This window comes from Alnus glutinosa, chromosome 10 (genome assembly GCF_958979055.1).
Source record: "Alnus glutinosa chromosome 10, dhAlnGlut1.1, whole genome shotgun sequence".
Lineage (NCBI taxonomy): Eukaryota > Viridiplantae > Streptophyta > Magnoliopsida > Fagales > Betulaceae > Alnus > Alnus glutinosa.
This window is the reverse complement of record NC_084895.1, coordinates 5,185,458-5,204,172: the sequence shown is the minus strand read 5'-3', so window position 1 is coordinate 5,204,172 and position 18,715 is coordinate 5,185,458. Positions and strand designations below refer to the sequence as shown.

At 39.5% G+C, this 18,715-nt stretch overlaps 1 protein-coding gene across 2 annotated transcripts; it reads left to right on the top strand.

Moving 5' to 3' along the window:
• The first annotated feature begins 3,880 nt into the window (after window positions 1-3,880).
• LOC133879308 (aspartic proteinase Asp1-like) lies at window positions 3,881-18,392 on the top strand. Of its 2 annotated transcripts, XM_062317837.1 has the most exons (9): window positions 3,883-4,124; window positions 4,209-4,318; window positions 4,516-4,633; window positions 5,025-5,245; window positions 17,106-17,321; window positions 17,415-17,556; window positions 17,654-17,854; window positions 17,943-18,006; window positions 18,126-18,392. In XM_062317837.1, exons 1-9 carry the CDS (start codon window positions 4,056-4,058, stop codon window positions 18,236-18,238), a joined length of 1,254 nt encoding a protein of 417 aa, XP_062173821.1. In that variant the 5' UTR covers window positions 3,883-4,055; the 3' UTR covers window positions 18,239-18,392. The 2 variants fall into 2 exon arrangements, with proteins under 2 accessions (XP_062173822.1, XP_062173821.1); XM_062317838.1 differs by lacking the exon at window positions 17,943-18,006 and having other exon boundaries at window positions 3,881-4,124.
• Window positions 18,393-18,715: the final 323 nt, after the last annotated feature.

Here is an 18,715-nt window from a genome sequence, read left to right as displayed (position 1 = left end):
GACATCCTAAGACAGTTGGAGGGGATGGTATTTGGGGATGAGACTGCGGGCAAGAAAAAAGAGAAGAAACAGATGAAGGGACAATCAGCAGAAGCGACAACTGAGAATGTTGTGTGGAAAAAGAAAAGTGTTTTCTTCCGGTTGCCGTACTGGAAAGATAATTTATTGCGGCACAACCTTGATGTCATGCACATAGAGAAAAATGTGATGGACAAGATACTTGGCACAATTCTCAACATTAAAGGAAAAAAGAAGAACGACCTCGCAGCTCACACAAACTTGCAAGAAATGGGTTTGAGGCCTAAACTGCATTTGTACATAGGCAATGATAGTAAAATCTATATGGCAGCGGCTGGCCACATAATGTCCAATGAAGAGAAAACAAATTTTCTGAAGGTGATTCGAAATCTAAGGGTGCCGACGAATATGTATCGAACGTTTCTCGATGTGTATGCCTTAAGGAATGTACGATATCAGGATTGAAGAGCCATGACAGCCACATAATAATGCAATAGGTTCTCCCTATTGCATTGCCCCGATCACTGCCAGATAACGTGGTTAGACTGCTTATTGAGATGTCCGCATTCTTCAGGGGCCTATGCTCAACAAATTTAACCCAAGAGCACATGTACTGACTAGAGGGTGACGTTTGTGTCACTTTGTTAAAGATGGAACAAGCATTCCCCCCGGTTTTTTTACCAGTATGGTTCATGAGTAAAGACTTTTGCCCCGTACAGTATAGGTAGATGTATCCGGTAGAGAGGTAAAATATTGATTTTGTATATTCATAATTGTAATTAGTATGTGTTTTTTATATATCACAATGAATAATTGGCTGTGATTGACTGGATTGATTGATTTTAATATGTAGGAGGCTCGGGGTATTCAAGTCTAGTGTGCGCAATAAAGCAGCTCCTAAGGGCTGCATTGCAGAAAGGCTACATAGCAACCGAGTTGGTGACTTTTTGCTCGAGGTATCTGAAAAATGCATCAACCTTCCAGTATAGACCCTAACGAAATCCTGATGGTCCCAAGGGGGCGGGAACATGAGTCAGCCTCAACCGTACTCAGTTGAGCCAGATTCACTGATATATTACGTTCAACTCTGACGAGTTTCTTCAACTGTGGACGTAAGTTAAAAAAAGTTCTAGCATGTGTTCTATAATGTTGTAGCATGTAAAGGTGAATAATAGACAATGAATTTAAATTATAAATTGTAGGATGTACATGGATATGCTTAGGCGATCATGCAATAGAGGGCGAACTACGAACGATCAGTTGGTACTGTGACTATGTAAGAATAGAAGCCTAACATCATCGGCAGTTCTGCAGTTGGTACTGTGACTATGTAAGAATTTCATAAAAACTAATTGAACTAATTAACTTTTGGCTTACCATTTTACGTAATTATGCTAGCAAGTCGATCAATTGGACGATCAACATAGGACAGAGATGAGTGACAAGCTGGTTATGCATTGTAGGGGCCCGAAGGAGACAACAGTTAGGTACAACAGATACGTGGTTAACGGCAAACTGTTTCAGACTGTTGCACATGATGTGGAGAAGAGGACTCAGAACAGCGGCGTGTGTGTGCCAGCCGTTGATGGCTTAACGTACAATGGAAAGTTAACAGATATAATTGAGGTTGAGTACTACGACAGGACTAAGTACATAATGTTCAAGTGTGATTGGGTGGACACCACGAGGGATAAAGAGTACAAGGTGGACGAGTATGATGTCGTACTTGTCAACTTCAATCGCCTTGTCCACAGGGGAGTCTGGGAGACTAATGACCCGTATGTGCTAGCTTCACAAGTTGACCAAGTATTTTATGTCGAAGATGAAAGGAACCCAGGTTGGGCTTGTGCCTTGTGGACTAAACCCTGGAACGTCTACGACGTTGGTTAGGGTGACGGGTCTCGTGATACATGTGACAACTACCATAAGTGTGAGCCATTCCCATTAACCAGAATTAACGATAATGATTCGAGTGATGATTTTGACCACGTCCGACCAGACTCAAATCCAATCTTAGCGTAAGTGATTCAATAAAACTTTATTAGTTTCCTGTTATTTATTTCTACATTGATTGGCAATTGTTAACGAATTGGTGAATCATTAATACATGTGATAATAATTAATGTGTGCATTAGGTAAACAATAAAGTTATTGTTGTTAATCAATTAAAATCAATTCTTGTTTTGTGTGCATTATGTATAAATACAAATTCGGTTTTGTTGCACGTTACTAAATTTAGTAACCTAATCTGTTTTTCGGGTTACTAATTATTGTAACGTAAAAGTAATGTCACGTTACAACATCCAGTAACATGGCAATTATTACCTCATTACTGAATTTTGTAACCTATTATTTCCACGTTACACAAATTAAGTAATATGGAAATGAGTTGCACGTTACAACAAATCAATAATCTGTTATTTACACGTTACAACAAGTCAGTAACGTGCAATTTCACATAACTAGAGTTCAGTAACATGGATCATTTGTCTTGTTACTATGCAATAACGTGATGTCAAATTTCCACGTTACAAACCATATTTTAGTAACTGAAGGTATAGTAACCTGAACTTTACATTACAGGTTACTAAATGAAAGGATTTTTGTAGTGGCGACATGAAATTATTTTAAGACCACTACATTAATGTCGTTTAAGAAGCTAGAATAATTAAACAACACTAAGTGTTTAGTGTTGTTTATATAGTCCAAAACGGCATTAAATGTAGTTTTTTTGTAGTGATTAAAACTGTTTTTGGGAGCAATTGAATAAGGCATAGCCATTGCAATCTTTATAAATGATTAGAGGTATATATAGAATGTATTTCCATTGTGGATGGAACTTGGAAGCTTCCTATATGGGAGGATATGAAACACTAATAAATAAGGGAGAAATGGAAGGGGGAGAGAGAGAGAGAGAGAGAGAGAGAGAGAGAGAGAGAGAGAGAGAGAGAGAGAGAGAGAGAGAGAGTTTATGATCAAAGAAGTTTCCAAGAAATTTCACATATTTCAACTAGAAGTGCTTTTTGTCAGCACTTATGCCTGGATTTCGAGTTTTTTTTTTTTTGTGCATACTTGCACTCCTGAACCAAGGTTTATTACATTTATAAAATCCATTATTTAATACAATCCTCGAGTCCCAAAAGGAGGGAAAGAATAAAGAACCCCTACAATAGAGAAAATGTCATTCATGCTTAGCTCAGAAGTAATACTAATATACTCGATGACCCCCACTATTTGTCACGCATCTATATATAAATATTCCCATGGCTACCAATAAAAAACCTCATCATCAAAAACACAACTTGGTTCATGCAAAAGGCCACAAAGCCCCAATAAATTGTCTAATTGCTATTTCTTTGAGTCATTTTGTCAAGCACGTAGTTAAATCACTAAAACCCCTACAATAGACAAAATGTCATTGTTGAAGTCAAAAGGGAAGTAAGGCAATTAGAGACAATTAAAGGAGCAAGCAATCAATACCCATTCATGCTTAGCTCAGAAGTAATACTTATATGCTCGATGACCCCCATTATTTGTCATGCATCTATATATAAATATTCCCATGGCTACCAATAAAAAACCTCATCATCAAAAACACAACTTGGTTCATGCAAAAGGCCACAAAGCCCCAATAAATTGTCTAATTGCTATTTCTTTGAGTCATTTTGTCAAGCATGTAGTTAAATCACTAAAACCCCTACAATAGACAAAATGTCATTGTTGAAGTCAAAAGGGAAGTAAGGCAATTAGAGACAATTAAAGGAGCAAGCAATCAATACCCATTCATGCTTAGCTCAGAAGTAATACTTATATGCTCGATGACCCCCATTATTTGTCACGCATCTATATATAAATATTCCCATGGCTACCAATAAAAAACCTCATCATCAAAAACACAACTTGGTTCAAGCAAAAGGCCACAAAGCCCCAAGAAATTGTCTAATTGCTATTTCTTTGAGTCATTTTGTCAAGCACATAGTTAAATCACTAAAACTCATTCATTCATTTGCTAATTGAGGCAAGAGAAACAAAGAGAGATGAAGGGACAAAAGGTGGTGGTGGTGTTGGTGCTATTACCAGTGCTGATGTTGGTTTTGGCGGCTTATGTGAGTTATCAATGTCTTCAGCTCTTTATGTTGATCATATTGGATCAGAATCTTTTGCAAATCATTCTGAATTCTATGGATCAGGTGCATAGTAGGAGGAAATCCATGCTAACCAAGCCAACATCGTCACTGTTGCTCAACCGAGTTGGGTCCTCCGTCATGTTCCCACTCTACGGGAATGTCTATCCTATTGGGTACGTACATATAATCTACATGTTATATGTATTTCTTCTTCCCCACGAAAATCCATGACTTGATTTTTCCTGTTGTTAAAAAAAAAAAAAAAAAAAACACTTGGGGTATTAGTCCATATATATGATATGTCCAAATTCTAGACCCACAATAAGACACCATCTATTGAATTTAAGACGTACAAATATATAATTTGTAGGTTCTACAAAGTCACCCTCAACATAGGGCAGCCGTCAAAGCCTTACTTTCTGGATCCTGACACCGGTAGTGACCTCACATGGCTCCAGTGTGACGCTCCCTGTGTCCGCTGCACTGAGGTTAGCTATATATATATATATATATATATATATATATATATATATGAGAAATGATAAAATTACAACTCATGCACAACTATCTTACAACCCCAAGATACATTGAGTGGGATCCACATGTGAGACCCACACGCATGGGTCCCACCCCATGTGTCTTAGTTGTGGGATAGTTGTGAAATATGGGTTGTGCATGAATCACTTCCCATATATATTTATATCACTACCAGCCATTGTCAACATGCCCCCATGAACTGACACCTCGACCAAAAGAGAGCATCCACTTTATATGTATGTATATATATATATATATATATATATATATATATAGAGAGAGAGAGAGAGAGAGAGAGAGAGAGAAAATGATTTAAGTTTGTTATGTTGTTGTTGGCTGCAGTCACCTCATCCACTTTATAGGCCCAACAACCTGGTAGTCTGCAGGGACCCTCTTTGTCAAGCGTTGAACCCATACGGTGAACACAGATGTGAAACCCCAGAGCAATGTGACTATGAGGTTCAGTATGCAGATGGCAGTTCATCCATTGGTGTCCTTCTCGAGGAAGTCTTTTCCATCGACCTTACTAATGGGATGCAACTTAAACCTCACCTACCCCTCGGGTCCGTCACTTCATTTCATGATCATCATCTTACTTATTTTCACTAAATCTTAAGATAATATTGTTTTAGAAGCCAATCTTGAGAATCATATATTACTTTGAATGGAATTAATTTTTGCAAATTATGACTAGGAAGGAGATTTACAGTTGGCGTGAGTTGTAAATTGAGAATCAATCAAGAGAGATTTTAGGAATAGCAAATCAGAGTGATTTTAGGAAGAGTTGTCAACTTTGATTCTAACCTCAAAATCTATATACCCTAGAATAGCATGGGCAACATCTCTATATATGTACACAATATCATTGTAAATTGATTATTCAAAAATAATGAAGGAAAAATTGACATGGTATTAGAGCATCTTACGATCTGGTTCCCTGTTCACACCCATCACTAGTGTTTAGCCTCGTGTCTACCACCACCTTCACCTATGGAAGCCACCGAAATATCAACCCAGATGGCTGAACTCTTCTCTGAACTATTCACCACTCAAATGGCCAAAGCTCTGTCCAAAGCCCAGGCCTCGATTGTGATCTCCAAACTTGCTGCTCTACCGATTGGCATCAAGTTGGATGGTTACAACTATGCCCTATGGTCCCAAGTTGTCGAGATGTACATCTCTGGCAAAGGCAAGTTGGGTTACATCAATGGTGAATGCACCCAGCCATCATCGACCAATCCATCCTTCCGAAAATGGCGTACTGACAACGCTATTGTCAAAGGCTGGCTAATTAACTCCATGGATCCAGTACTAATTGGCAACTTCATCCGTTTTCCAACTGCAAAACAGATTTGGGACTCGGTTGCTACCACCTATTTTGATGGTGGAGAAACCTCTCAAGTTTATGATCTCCGCGTCGTGTCTCCCGTCTCCGTCAAGCAGGTGGATCCCTAGAAAAATACTACACTGGCTTACAAGGACTCTGGCGTGAGATCGACTTTCAACGTCCAAATCCAATGGAATGCCTTGCTAATATACAATGATACAATAATCTCCTCCAAGAAGATTGGGTGTATGTTTTCTTGGATGGCCTTGACGACAAGCTAAACAATATTCGCAGTGATGTATTGCAACTGCATCCTTTTCCCACCATGGAACAAGCCTATGTACATGTCTGAAGGGAGGCCCTTCGCCAGGCCGTGATGAATACAAGTGACCTTGAACTGCCAAAAGCAGTGCTGGCTTCAAGAAGTCTCAAGCTTGGATCCTCTAGTTCGACTTCCCACAATTTAGGAAAATTTGGCTTTAAAGCCCGATCATCATTTTACGGACTAAAGTGCACTCATTGTGGTAATATGAAGCACACTCTGGAAAATTGCTTCCAGCTGCATGGATACCTAGACTAGTGGCATGATCTCCAAGCTCGGAAGAAAAAAGATACTGCTGGTACAGGTACAGGCATAGGCAAGGCTGCTGTAGCAGCAGTCGAACCGTGCCTCTCTCTAATCCCTTAACAGAATTCCACTTCTGTGGATCAAGGTAATCTCTGTCATGCGGTACTTAGTCATTGTTTCAATTCCGATCGTGATGAGTGGCTTCTTGACTCTGGAGCCACGAATCATATGACCTTTGATCCTGTGGATATCTCTCACTATTCACCTCCATGACGCACTAGCATTGCAAATGCCAATGGAGTGGTCTCACCCGTCACAGGAGTCGGATCTATAACGTTATCACCATCTCTTCAACTATCCAATACTTTACTTATTCCCTCATTGTCGCATAAGTTACTATCTGTGAGCCAAATCACTATAGACCTTAATTGTGTGGTACTCATATTTGCTGATTTTTGTCTTATACAAGATATTCTCACCAAGGAGATAATTAGGTGTGGTACTAAGGGGGGGGGGGGGGGGGGGCTATACTACATGGAAGATTTTAGTGTGGGAAGAGCACATAAGGTGTCTTATTCCGTGAGTTCCAAGACTCGACAGATTTGGTTGTGGCATCGTCGTTTGGGACATCCATCATTCGGGTATCTAAGGCATTTGCTTCTTGATTTATTTTCCAATGAAGAAACTTCTAAGTTAAATTGTGATACTTGTATTTTAGCCAAGAGTCATAGGGCTACTTATCCATTAAGCATTAATAAAAGTGATACTCCTTTTGCCTTAATTCATTCCGATGTACGGGGACCATCCCCCGTTTCTATTGTATCTGGTGTACATTGGTTTGTGACAATTGTTGATGATTGCACTCGCATGACCTGGCTATGTTTGCTGAAACATAAGGATGAAGTATTTGGGGTTTTTAGATCATTTCATTCTCTGATTCAGACTCAAATTTCAGCTCAGATTCAGATTCTCTGTTCTGACAATGTTGGAGAATATGTCAATCACTAGTTTCAGTCATATTTCCAACTCCGCGGCCTTATCCACTAGACTTCATGTCCCCAGACACCACAACAAAATGGGGTAGCTGAAAGGAAAAATTCACATATTCTTGAAACTGCCTGAGCTCTCCTCCTCAACACACATGTTCCCACAAGACATTGGTCGGATGCTATTTCCACTGCTGTTCATTTGATCAATCACCTTCCATCCAAAATCTTAAATTTTCAAACCCCATTACAATCCCTGTTGAAAATAAATAATGACTTCTAAATTACCAAACGTGTGTTCGTGTGCAACAAAATATCTTACATGCGGAAAATAAAAGAGACAATATATTTGTTGACGAAGTGGAAATTCAATGAAGAGAAAAACTACTCCAGGGCAGCCAAACCCAGGATATCCACTATACCGAAGACAAAGCTAGTTACAAGACACTCGTACTCACATACCCTTGATGCAGTAGACATACCTTTAACTCTGACATGAAGCCCATCATAAACGCTTCCCAAACAAGTCTCATACTTAAAGGGGTCTTTAATAGAATCATTTACCTTAGGGCCGACCCCTAAGATAGACTTCACACAAAACAAATATCACACACCGGAAACGGCTAGAGAGCTAGCGGATCTTCAATTCTCCCTAAACACCCTTTCTAAGCACTACGGAATTCTATACTCAATTCTTACAAATAACAAGCCTAGAGCCCTCTTTATATAGGCTTCAGAAAACCTAATTCTAGACAAATTCGGACAGAAGATAGCCTCGTCCATATGGTCTTCTGCGACCGTCTTTCCAGAATAGTGCGATTCTTCCCAAAACAGGACCACGTCCGGACGGTCTTCACTATCAATCCTTTCGGCGTTCGTAAAGGAAAACCAGAATATTCTGAAACACTGGGTAGGGTTCGGACGTGTTGCCACGTTGTCCAGACGTCTTGCAGAAACTTCCCAAATAAGTGTCGACTAAAATCCAACTCCATGTAGAAATTAGATAAGCTTGACCTAGCGTCTGGACGATGTTGCCCTATCATCTGGACGTGTTCAACGCTTAAGCTTCTAAACACTATGGGGCATCCGGATGCCTTCAAAGGCCTGTCCGGACTGTTGCACAAGAACCGGCTAGCTGACTTGGATTTTGCATGGGATCTTCATGAACATCTTCTAGAAACTTGTGACAATGCACATGGCTTGAAATAAACACTATCCATAAAACTTGAAGATTCTGAATAAGATTGATAGTCTTGTTTAAATAGCAACCATTACATAAAGTGTTTTTGTCATCTAGAATGTAGCCAACATAAAATACTAACAAACTCCCCATTTGGTCATTCTAAGACAAAAAACACTTGGCCAGTTTGGAAATACATTCCCGGTCCAAAACAAAAAATACTCCCATTTTTTGTCACAAAAGGACAAAGGGTAAACAAAGTATAATAGAAAAACCATAACCAAAACAAAAACAAGAGAAAAGAACAAGGTTAGGTCTTCAACAAGAAATTAGCACACACATGTATCTAAATTTGTGAAACGGTTAGATAGCTGATAAAAAATACACAAGCATATAGAAAAGAGTTAAGTAATCAATGAGCATAAATTCCATGCAGGTAGAGATATTTCAATAGTCAACTTAACTCATGCAATATGTGTGTGTGTGTGTGTGTGTGTGTATGAAGACTTTCTCAATAGGGTATGATCTTCGCTGATATGATTTAAAGCAATTGAATTTTCTAAAAAAGAGAATTTCACAGTTAGATCAGTTAAAAGTCAAACCTTATCTTACTAGGTCCTAGTCCCCTCATCTGATACTCTCCCCCTAAGAAGCAGCACAATTTTGAATTTTAATTGCACCATAAAGGACAAGATATATAGTTGTATCAGCACAAAAGCAGTGAATTTATTCATATAACTTTAAGCTCAAAAAAAAAATTGCGTGTTTCTTTTTGGTGCTGCAACTTAGAGAGGAAGCCAGAATTTTTAGAGCAATGTTCAATTAGTGAATTGGTCAATTTGACAATCTTAGCACATAAAAAATCTCTTAAAAGAATTTTTAGAAGCAGAAAATTAGAGACAAAAAAAATGCACTTTAGGAGAGCCTTAGATAGTGCACATTTTCATCGCATGAGGTTCGCTGATATGATTTAAAGCAATTGAATTTTCTAAAAAGGAGAATTTCACAGTTAGATCAGTCAAAAGTCAAACATTATCTTACTAGGTCCTAGTCACCCTCATCTGATACTCTCCCCCTAAGAAGCAGCATAATTTTGAATTTTACATGCACCATGAAGGACAAGATATATAGTTGTATCAGCACAGAAGCAGTGAATTTATTCATATAACTTTAAGCTCAGAAGTAAAATTGCGTGTTTCTTTTTGGTGCTGCAACTTAGAGAGGAAGCCAGAATTTTTAAAGCTAGGTTCAACTAGTGAATTGGTCAATTTGACAATCTTAGCACATAAAAAATCTCTCAAAAGAATTTTCAGAAGCAGAAAATCAAAGACAAAAAAAAAATGCACCTTAGGAGAGCCTTGGATAGTGCACATTTTCATCGCATGAGGAAAGCAACTATCTAGTAAAGATGCAACAGGAAAACTCAGCACAGATCAAACTGAGAAACTTAATTATATGAATGCATATTCTATCAAAGCACAGAGAATTGTTAAAACAGATAAACATATATAAGATAGCTGAAAACTTTAGAAGAAACCTTGCATCGAATCCCCCCCCCCCCCTTTTTTTCTTTTTTCTTTTTTTTTTTTTTAAAAAAGAAAACATGCGTAGAAAATAAAAGATAATCAGTCCAAGCATGTAGGGTAAAGGCAAACCTAACCTCAGGGAGAGAAGTTTACCTAAACCAAGATAGAAAAGCAACCGTCTGTCGTGCTTTTTCTATCATCCCTATGAAATACCTGCAGAATTTTCTCAATACAACAAGAGAAACCATATAGGGATAGAAAAAATGGTTCCATAGCATGCACAAATATGACAATGTAAAAGATGCAATGCAAATATACCTGACATACACTAGGATTTAGGAACCACAATCCTAGGCATGTGTGACCTCACTTACTAGGTGGGTCCCCTCCCCCTTGGGAGGTGAGTGGTCTCATCCTTTCTGACCCATGTCTGACATACCCGTGTTGGATGTGAATAGGCCTTCATCTGGTGGTCCATCCATCTCAATATGTTCTACATTATAATAGGCAGTTCTTCATAAAACTATTGATTGACAGGCTTCAACAGCTTCTTCTTGTAATGTCTTGATTTGTTCTTTTTTGGCTTGCCACTCTGATTGGAAAGAACAAATTTCTGCGGTCCATGCTGATGCCGTGGAGCCTGATGCCTCTTAGGAGGTCTAATGCCGGAGGGAGCTTGTCTCAGCGGCTCTTTCTTGACAAGTGAAAAAGGAGAACCGTGTTGCTGAGGACATCTAGGTCAGATGTGACCGCTTATGCCATAATGATGGCAGGTGGGGACAAACCTGTGAGTGGGTAGTCTCTTATGTGAAGGGACATACTTTGACTTGAAATCTTTTTCTACCCCTTTATTCTTCTTAGGAAAATCCTTCCAAGTCCTAGGGGAATTTGATTGACCACAATTTAGTCTAATGTGTCCCACCATCCCACAATGATGACAAGTAGGGAAGCTTTTTGGTACAATTGTCTTACCTCTGTCTCCACAGGCATTTTGAGAGTCTGGAATTGAGGGCTTCACAAACACAGTTTTTGAAGTAGAAGCAATGTTGGAGGCATCAGTAGTAGCTACATACCTAAGACCAGTCTTGTCAGATAAGCATTTTTGTCCAATCAGCATTTGGGCTAGCTTGTTGTCTGAGAACTTCTCCAACTATAACTACACTTCCATTAGTTTATCTTCCAAGTTTGTGATCTTCTGAAGTAATGTGCCTTTTTCCATCTTCAAATTATTCATCTCTTTCACATTCTTCTGATTGGTCTCTTCCAAGAGTCCATATGCCTTTTTCAATTCTTCCCTCTCTTTATCGCCACTCTCTGAGTAGTAGGATTGTGACCCTTCAAATTCTTTATGAGGTGCTACGAAGGCCAGATACTTATGATCCTTATCTGAGGTCTCTTCTTCTTCAGATTTGCTGTGAGTAGTGTTGTAAACCTTCCCCTTGGCCTATCTAAAATTCCTACAATCCTCCCTCATGTGCCCAAAGCTAAAGCATTCATAGCATCTAGGACCTTTAGGATCCTTCTTCTGGCTCGGCTTCACTGGGAGTTTCCCTTGGTCTTTTGATAAATTTATCAGTCTTCATTACTTTATTGATATTTCTGGCGAGCATGGCTACTTCGTCTTCTTCTTCTAAGTCTTCATCAGGGGAGACTATGCTTTTAGTCGCCTTGAAGGCCATTCCCTTTGCTTTCTTGATTGGGGTTAGGGAACACTCATAAGTTTGAAGAGATCCCACCAACTCTTCAATCTTCATAGAATCTAAGTCCTTGCTTTCTTCAATGGCAGTCACCTTAATCCTAAAACGCTCTGGCAAAAACCTTAGAATCTTTTTGATGAGTTTTACATCAGAGACCCTCTTCCCAAGACTCACCATCGAGTTTCTCAAGTCATTGATCCTGGTGTAAAACTCACTGAATGTCTCATTATCCAACATCTTAATTTCTTCAAATCTAGAAATTAACATATGGAGCTTGGCAGATTTAACAAGTTTGGTGCCCTCATATGTTGTTTCTAAGATTTGCCATGCATCTTTAGCAGATTCACAATTTGAAATTCTTGCGAATTCAGATGGAGAAAGCGCTTGACATAGAGCATGGAGGGTTTTATCATTGGAAAGTCGTGCTTTATTTTCAACAATAGATGGTTTGGCAATTGTATCCTCTAGATTAGTCCAACCAATTTTCACAATTTGCCAAACATCAATAGATTTTAAAAATAAGCACATACGAGCTTTCCAATACCTATAATTCGAGCCATCAAAGGCATGAATAAAATTAAGAGATTGAGACATTATGAAAAAAATAGAAGTCAAAAAGATCACACTCAAGAAATAAATCTTAACATAGTGTGCTCTGATACCAATTGAAAATAAATAATGACTTTTAAATTACCAAGTGTGTGTTTGTGTGCAACAAAATATCTTAAATGAGGAAAATAAAAGAGACAAGATATTTGTTGACGAAGTGGAAACTCAGTGAAGAGAAAAACCATTCTTGGGCAGCCAAACCCATAATATCCACTATACTGAAGACAAAGTTAATTATAAGACACTCGTATTCACATACCTCTGATGCAGTAGTCATACTTTTAACTTTGACACGAAGCCCATCGTGAACGCTTCCCAACCAAGTCTCTTACTTGAAGGGGTCTTCAATGGAATCCGACCTAGCGTCCGGATAGTGTTGCCCTGTCGTCTGGACATCTTCAACGCTTAAACTTCTAGACTCTACAGGGCGTCTAGATGCCTTCAAAGGCCTGTTCAGACGGTTGCACAGGAACCAGCTAGCTGACTTGGATTTTGCATGGTATCTTCATGAACATTTTTTAGAAACTTGTGACAAGGCACATGGCTTGAAATAAACATTGTCCATAAAACTTGAAGATTATGAATAAGACTGATAATCCTGTTTAAATAGCAACCATTACATAAAGTGTTTTTGTCATCCAAAATGTAGCCAACATAAAATACTAACACTTGTCAGCCTCAATCTCTCTACCTACTACCCGCATGCTCCCACCTCGCATATTTGGATGTGTGGCATATGTCCACCTTCCTAGAACCAACGTACCAAACTTGATACATGTGCTCTTCGGTGCCTCTTCTTGGGCTATGCTACAAATCAAAAAGGCTACCATTGCTATGACCCTACTACTCAGCGTACATATGTGACTATGGATTTCACCTTTCTGGAGTCCACTCCTTTCTACCTTTCCTCGACATCCACTACTTCTCTTCAAGGGGAGACACTAGATGAAGAGTTGAAGTAGCTTACCTTTAAATGGCTTGAAGATCATAAACACACCATTAGGAAAAGAACCTCTCGAAACTGAGCCTACACCATCAGGAGAAGAGCCAGAACCCCCCTGTCTCTTAGTAACTGCAAGCCCATCTCCTGAGAATATTCCTGAGGTACGTAATATTGGCACACCCTCAATTATCAATTGAAAATTGAATTTGACTTCAAAAATAAAGTGTGTGCACAAGTGTCAACAAAAATTAAAGCACAGCGGAAAATAAATAACACACAGATTTTTGTTGACGAAGTGGAAACTCAATTAAGAGAAAAACCACTCCGGGGCAGCCAAACCCAGGAATTCCACGATTCAGAAGACAAAGCTAGATACAAGACAGTAACACTCACATATACCCGATGCAGTGGTCGTATCTTGATCTCTGACGTGTAACCCAACACGAACGCTTCATAACCAGGTCTCTTACCTGAAGGGGTCTTCAATTGAATCCTTTACCTTAGAGCCGACCTCTAAGATAGACTTTAGATGTAGCACAGCAACAGTACACTTGACAGGGCTTCAGAGGAAATATCACGTCTCTGAGCAGTTGTGGAATTCAATACCGAATTCCTGCAGTTCTCAATGCCCAGAGGCCTCTATTTATAGGTTGAGGTGCAGAATGGGCAACTGCAGTAATATGTACGGACGCCTTCCGGACGGTGAAGCTGGGCCGTCCGGACGGGTAATAATGCGACAGAATTTTTTGAAAATTTCGCTGAAAATCTTTCCTGTATAAGAACATCGTTCGAACGATGAGACACTAACGTCCGGACGGTTGCACGTCCACTGCAAGTAATTTCCATATAAGGCTTCGCACGTTCGGACCATGGGGGAGTAGCGTCCGGACGGCAATTCTTCAACACGCAATTTCCATACATGCATTGCGTTCATCTGGACCATGAGGGGCAGGCGTCCGGACGGTTGAAGTCGAATCAGCAATTTCCTTCTTTGATGAATGCGTGTCCGGACCAAGGCTGTCAGACGTCCGGACGGTTAATTTTGAATTGCGATTCTTGCCTTACGGAGACATGCGTCCGGACGGGATACCACATCGTCCAAACGGTTGATTGATCTTCCCTTTCTTGGAACTTGGAAAGAATTAGAAAACCGTTCGAGAACTGAGAGGCGTCCGGACGTGCTGCTGAAATATCAGGACAGATGCAAGCTGGAACAAAAGCTTCTCAATACAGTGTAAGGGTCCAGACGGAAGGAGCACGTCGTCCGGACGGATGATGCTGGTCTGTCTGGCGTCTGAACGAGATGACACGTCGTCTGAACGGATGGAACAGTGGACAGAGGGGCGTCCAGACGGGATGGCTCGATCGTCCGGACGGCTGACAGTGAATTTGGATTTCTTCTGACTTGCAGGCAGAATCGTCTGACATCACTCTGAATAGTGCAATCCCTGTTTACTGCATCTTTACACATAAGTGATTTTGTCCAAATGTAGAATGAGGCCAAAATACTAACATCAATGTTATTGATACTTCCGCTGGATATATAACTTACCTTTCAGGCATAACTTGGGCAAGCCACCAAACAGATATTACCCAAACATTTGAGGAAAGAAGGTCGAGGTATCCAATTGCCAACTATGTGTCCACAGAAAAATTGCCTAAGCCTCTTAAGACTTTTTCACAAGAACTTTATGCATGTCATATTCCTACTACAGTTTAGGAAGCAGTAATGGATCCCAAGCGAACAAAAGCAATAGAGGAAGAAATTGGGGCACTACTAAAAAATCAAACATGGACCTTGGTTCCACTACCCCAAGGGAAGAAGACAGTTTGGTGCAGGTGGATCTTCTCGGTCAAACACAAGGTAGATGGATCTATAGAACGATACAAGGCGAGGCTAGTTGCAAAAGGATACACTCAGACATATGGCGTAGATTACGAAGAAACATTTTCACCGGTGGTTAAATTGAATATAGTCAGGGTTTTGTTATCTCTCACACCCAACCTTGATTGGCCATTACATCAATTGGATGTAAAGAACGCTTCTCTCCATGGTGACCTTGAAGAGGAAGTCTACATGGACATCCCCCCAGGCTATACAGCATCTTCAAAAACTGAAGTTGTGTGCAAGTTGCAGCGAGCACTGTATGGACAAAAACAATCACCTCGAGCATGGTTTGGGTAGTGCAGTCAAGCAATGAAGAAGTATGGCTTCGGCCAAAGTAATTCAGATCAATACATTATTTTTGAAGCACCAACAGGGCAAGGTAACAGCTTTAATTGTATATGTTGATGACATGATCATTACAGGGGATGATACAGAGGAAATTGCTAAGCTTCAAGAAAAATTGGCAACCGAATTTGAGATGAAAAATCTGAGAGGATTTAAATATTTCCTAGGAATAGAGGTTGCTAGATCAAAGCAAGATATATTTCTATCCGAGCAAAAATATGTATTAGGCTTACTATGTGAGGTTGGAATGCTGGATTGTAAGCCAACAGACACTCCAATTGTTCAGAATCACAAGCTCGGAGGACATCCAAGCCAAATACCAACGAACGAACGAAGATACAAGAGGTTAGTTGGGAAACTTATTTACCTCTCACATACCTGTCCTGATATTGCTTACGCAGTGAGTGTAGTAAGTCAATTTATGCACCAACCTAGTAAGGATCATATGGAAGCAATGATTCGGTTTTGCAATACTTAAAATCCTCTCTAGGAAAAGGGCTTATGTTTGCAAAAAATAACCATCTCAGAGTTAATGGTTATACAGACGCAGATTGGGCAAGGAATACCACAGACAGAAGATCTACCTCAGGCTACTTCATGTTTGTCGGGGGGAATCTTGTTACATGGAGGAGTAAGAAGCAAGAGGTGGTGGCTCTATCAAGTGTTGAAGCAGAGTTCGATCCGTAAAATGGCTAAAGGACTTTGTGAACTTTTATGGTTAAGAAGTCTGCTAACAGAAATTGGCTTTGCACCGTCCTCTGAGATGGACCGCTTTTGTGATAACAAGGCAGCCATCGCTATTGCTCACAATCCTATCCAGCATGATCGCACTAAACACGTGGAGATTGATAGGCACTTCATTAAAGAAAATATTGAAGCTAAAATCATTCGGTTTCCATTTGTGAAGTCTGAACCAACTAGCAAACATTCTTACAAAAGCCATATCAAGTAAAGATTTCCACAACTCACTATACAAGTTGCACATTAAAGAATTAGATGCATCCACTTGAGGGGGAGTGTTGGCGTGAGTTGTAAACTCTGAGTTGTAAATTGAGAATCAATCAAGAGAGATTTAATTTAGGAATAGCAAATCAGAGTGAATTTAGGAAGAGTTGTCAACCTTGATTCTAGCCTCAAAATCTGTATACCCGAGAATAGCATAGGCAATATCTCTATATATATGCACAATATAACTGTAAATTGATTATTCAGAAATAGTGAAGGAAAAGTTGACATTTATAAGTACCAATGACTTTCAAAAATGACTTGAATCTCTCTCTCTCTCTCTCTCTCTCTCTCTCTCTATATATATATATATATGCGTACTGATTTTCTTGTATACGTACGTACACAGCTGTGGATATGATCAGATGTCTAATCCAGCTTCTCATCCCTTGGACGGAGTACTTGGGCTCGGCAAGGGACAGTCCAGCATTGTATCACAGCTTAGTAGGCAGGGTTTGGTGCGAAAACATTGTTTAAGTGGGCGAGGTGGAGGATATCTCTTCTTCGGTGACGGCCCTTATGATTCTTCACGTGTGCTTTGGACATCAATGTCACATGATCATCCGTAATTAATTAATTACCCCTTCCCCCTCTATTCTATTTACATGCATGCATGGACATTCATATATTAATTTACATTCATTCATATATTTGTCAGCCAACATTACTCATCGGCCGGCTTTGCGGAGCTAATATTTGGAGGGAAGACCACTGGAATTAAAAACTTGGTCCTAGTTTTTGACAGTGGGAGCTCCTACACCTACCTAAATTCTCAAGCTTACCAAGTTTTAACTTCTTTGGTGAGTAGATTTACATCATTAAACGCCTGCAAAATCTTTTATCTTTTTGTTTTATATATATACATGTGATCGATGATGTCATGCATATTATTTGTAGGTGAAGAGAGAATTAAGTGGAAAGCCGTTAACAGAAGAACTGGATGACAAGATTCTCCCAATCTGTTGGAGAGGTCGAAAACCATTCAAAAGCCTAAAAGATGTCAGGAAATACTTCAAGCCCTTAGCATTGAGCTTCATCAATGGTGGGAAAGCCAAAATTCAGTTTGAACTCCCCCCTGAAGCTTATTTAATCATATCGGTAATACCCGTACCATCATTTCTTGTCTCAGTTGCCACTTAATTTGTGTCAAAACTCACTAACAACATGCTATATATATATATACCAGTCCAAGGGAAATGTTTGCTTGGGAATTCTAGAACAAGGGTTGAGTACTTTGAACATCATCGGAGGTAATGATTGGTACATAATAATGGAAACAAAAATATCAAACATCCCAAACATACAGTACTGCAGCTAGATATATCATCATTACTTAAACGCAACCACATCCTTAATTCGTTTTTTACAGACATATCAATGCAAGATAAGATGGTTATCTACGATAACGAGAAGCAGTTGATTGGATGGATGCCTGCAAACTGCGATCGGCTTCCAAAGTGGTCTAAAACTGTTAGCATTTGATGATAATGAGTAAACTCGTAAATTCAGCATGTGATGGACTTAGCCATGATGTAAAAGAGAATAGTTGTTAATTTGCAAGGCATTCTTTGCGCCTTGCAAACGATACAAAGTTATACCCGATTGGCATCTAATCCTAGCTGTTTTTCTTCTTTAATTTGTTGCATAATCTATTTTTCTGGTAATATATTTAATGCAAGTACCAACTGAGATTTCATAATCCCAACCCATAATCCATGGGATATTATAATGAACAACAAAATGTAATTGTATTATCTGAGATATTAATTGGGTAATTAAAATATAAATTAAATTAAATAAATTATTAGAGTTAGTAAAATGCCAAGAAATAGGGTGTCTAGAGTAGGTGTCCAGACGGGCACAACAGCTGTCCGGACGACCTTGGCAGAAAGTTCATGTTCGTAGCGCCGTTCGAACACTCTTGCGAACGCATAAGTCCGAGAGGCTCCGTTTGCAATA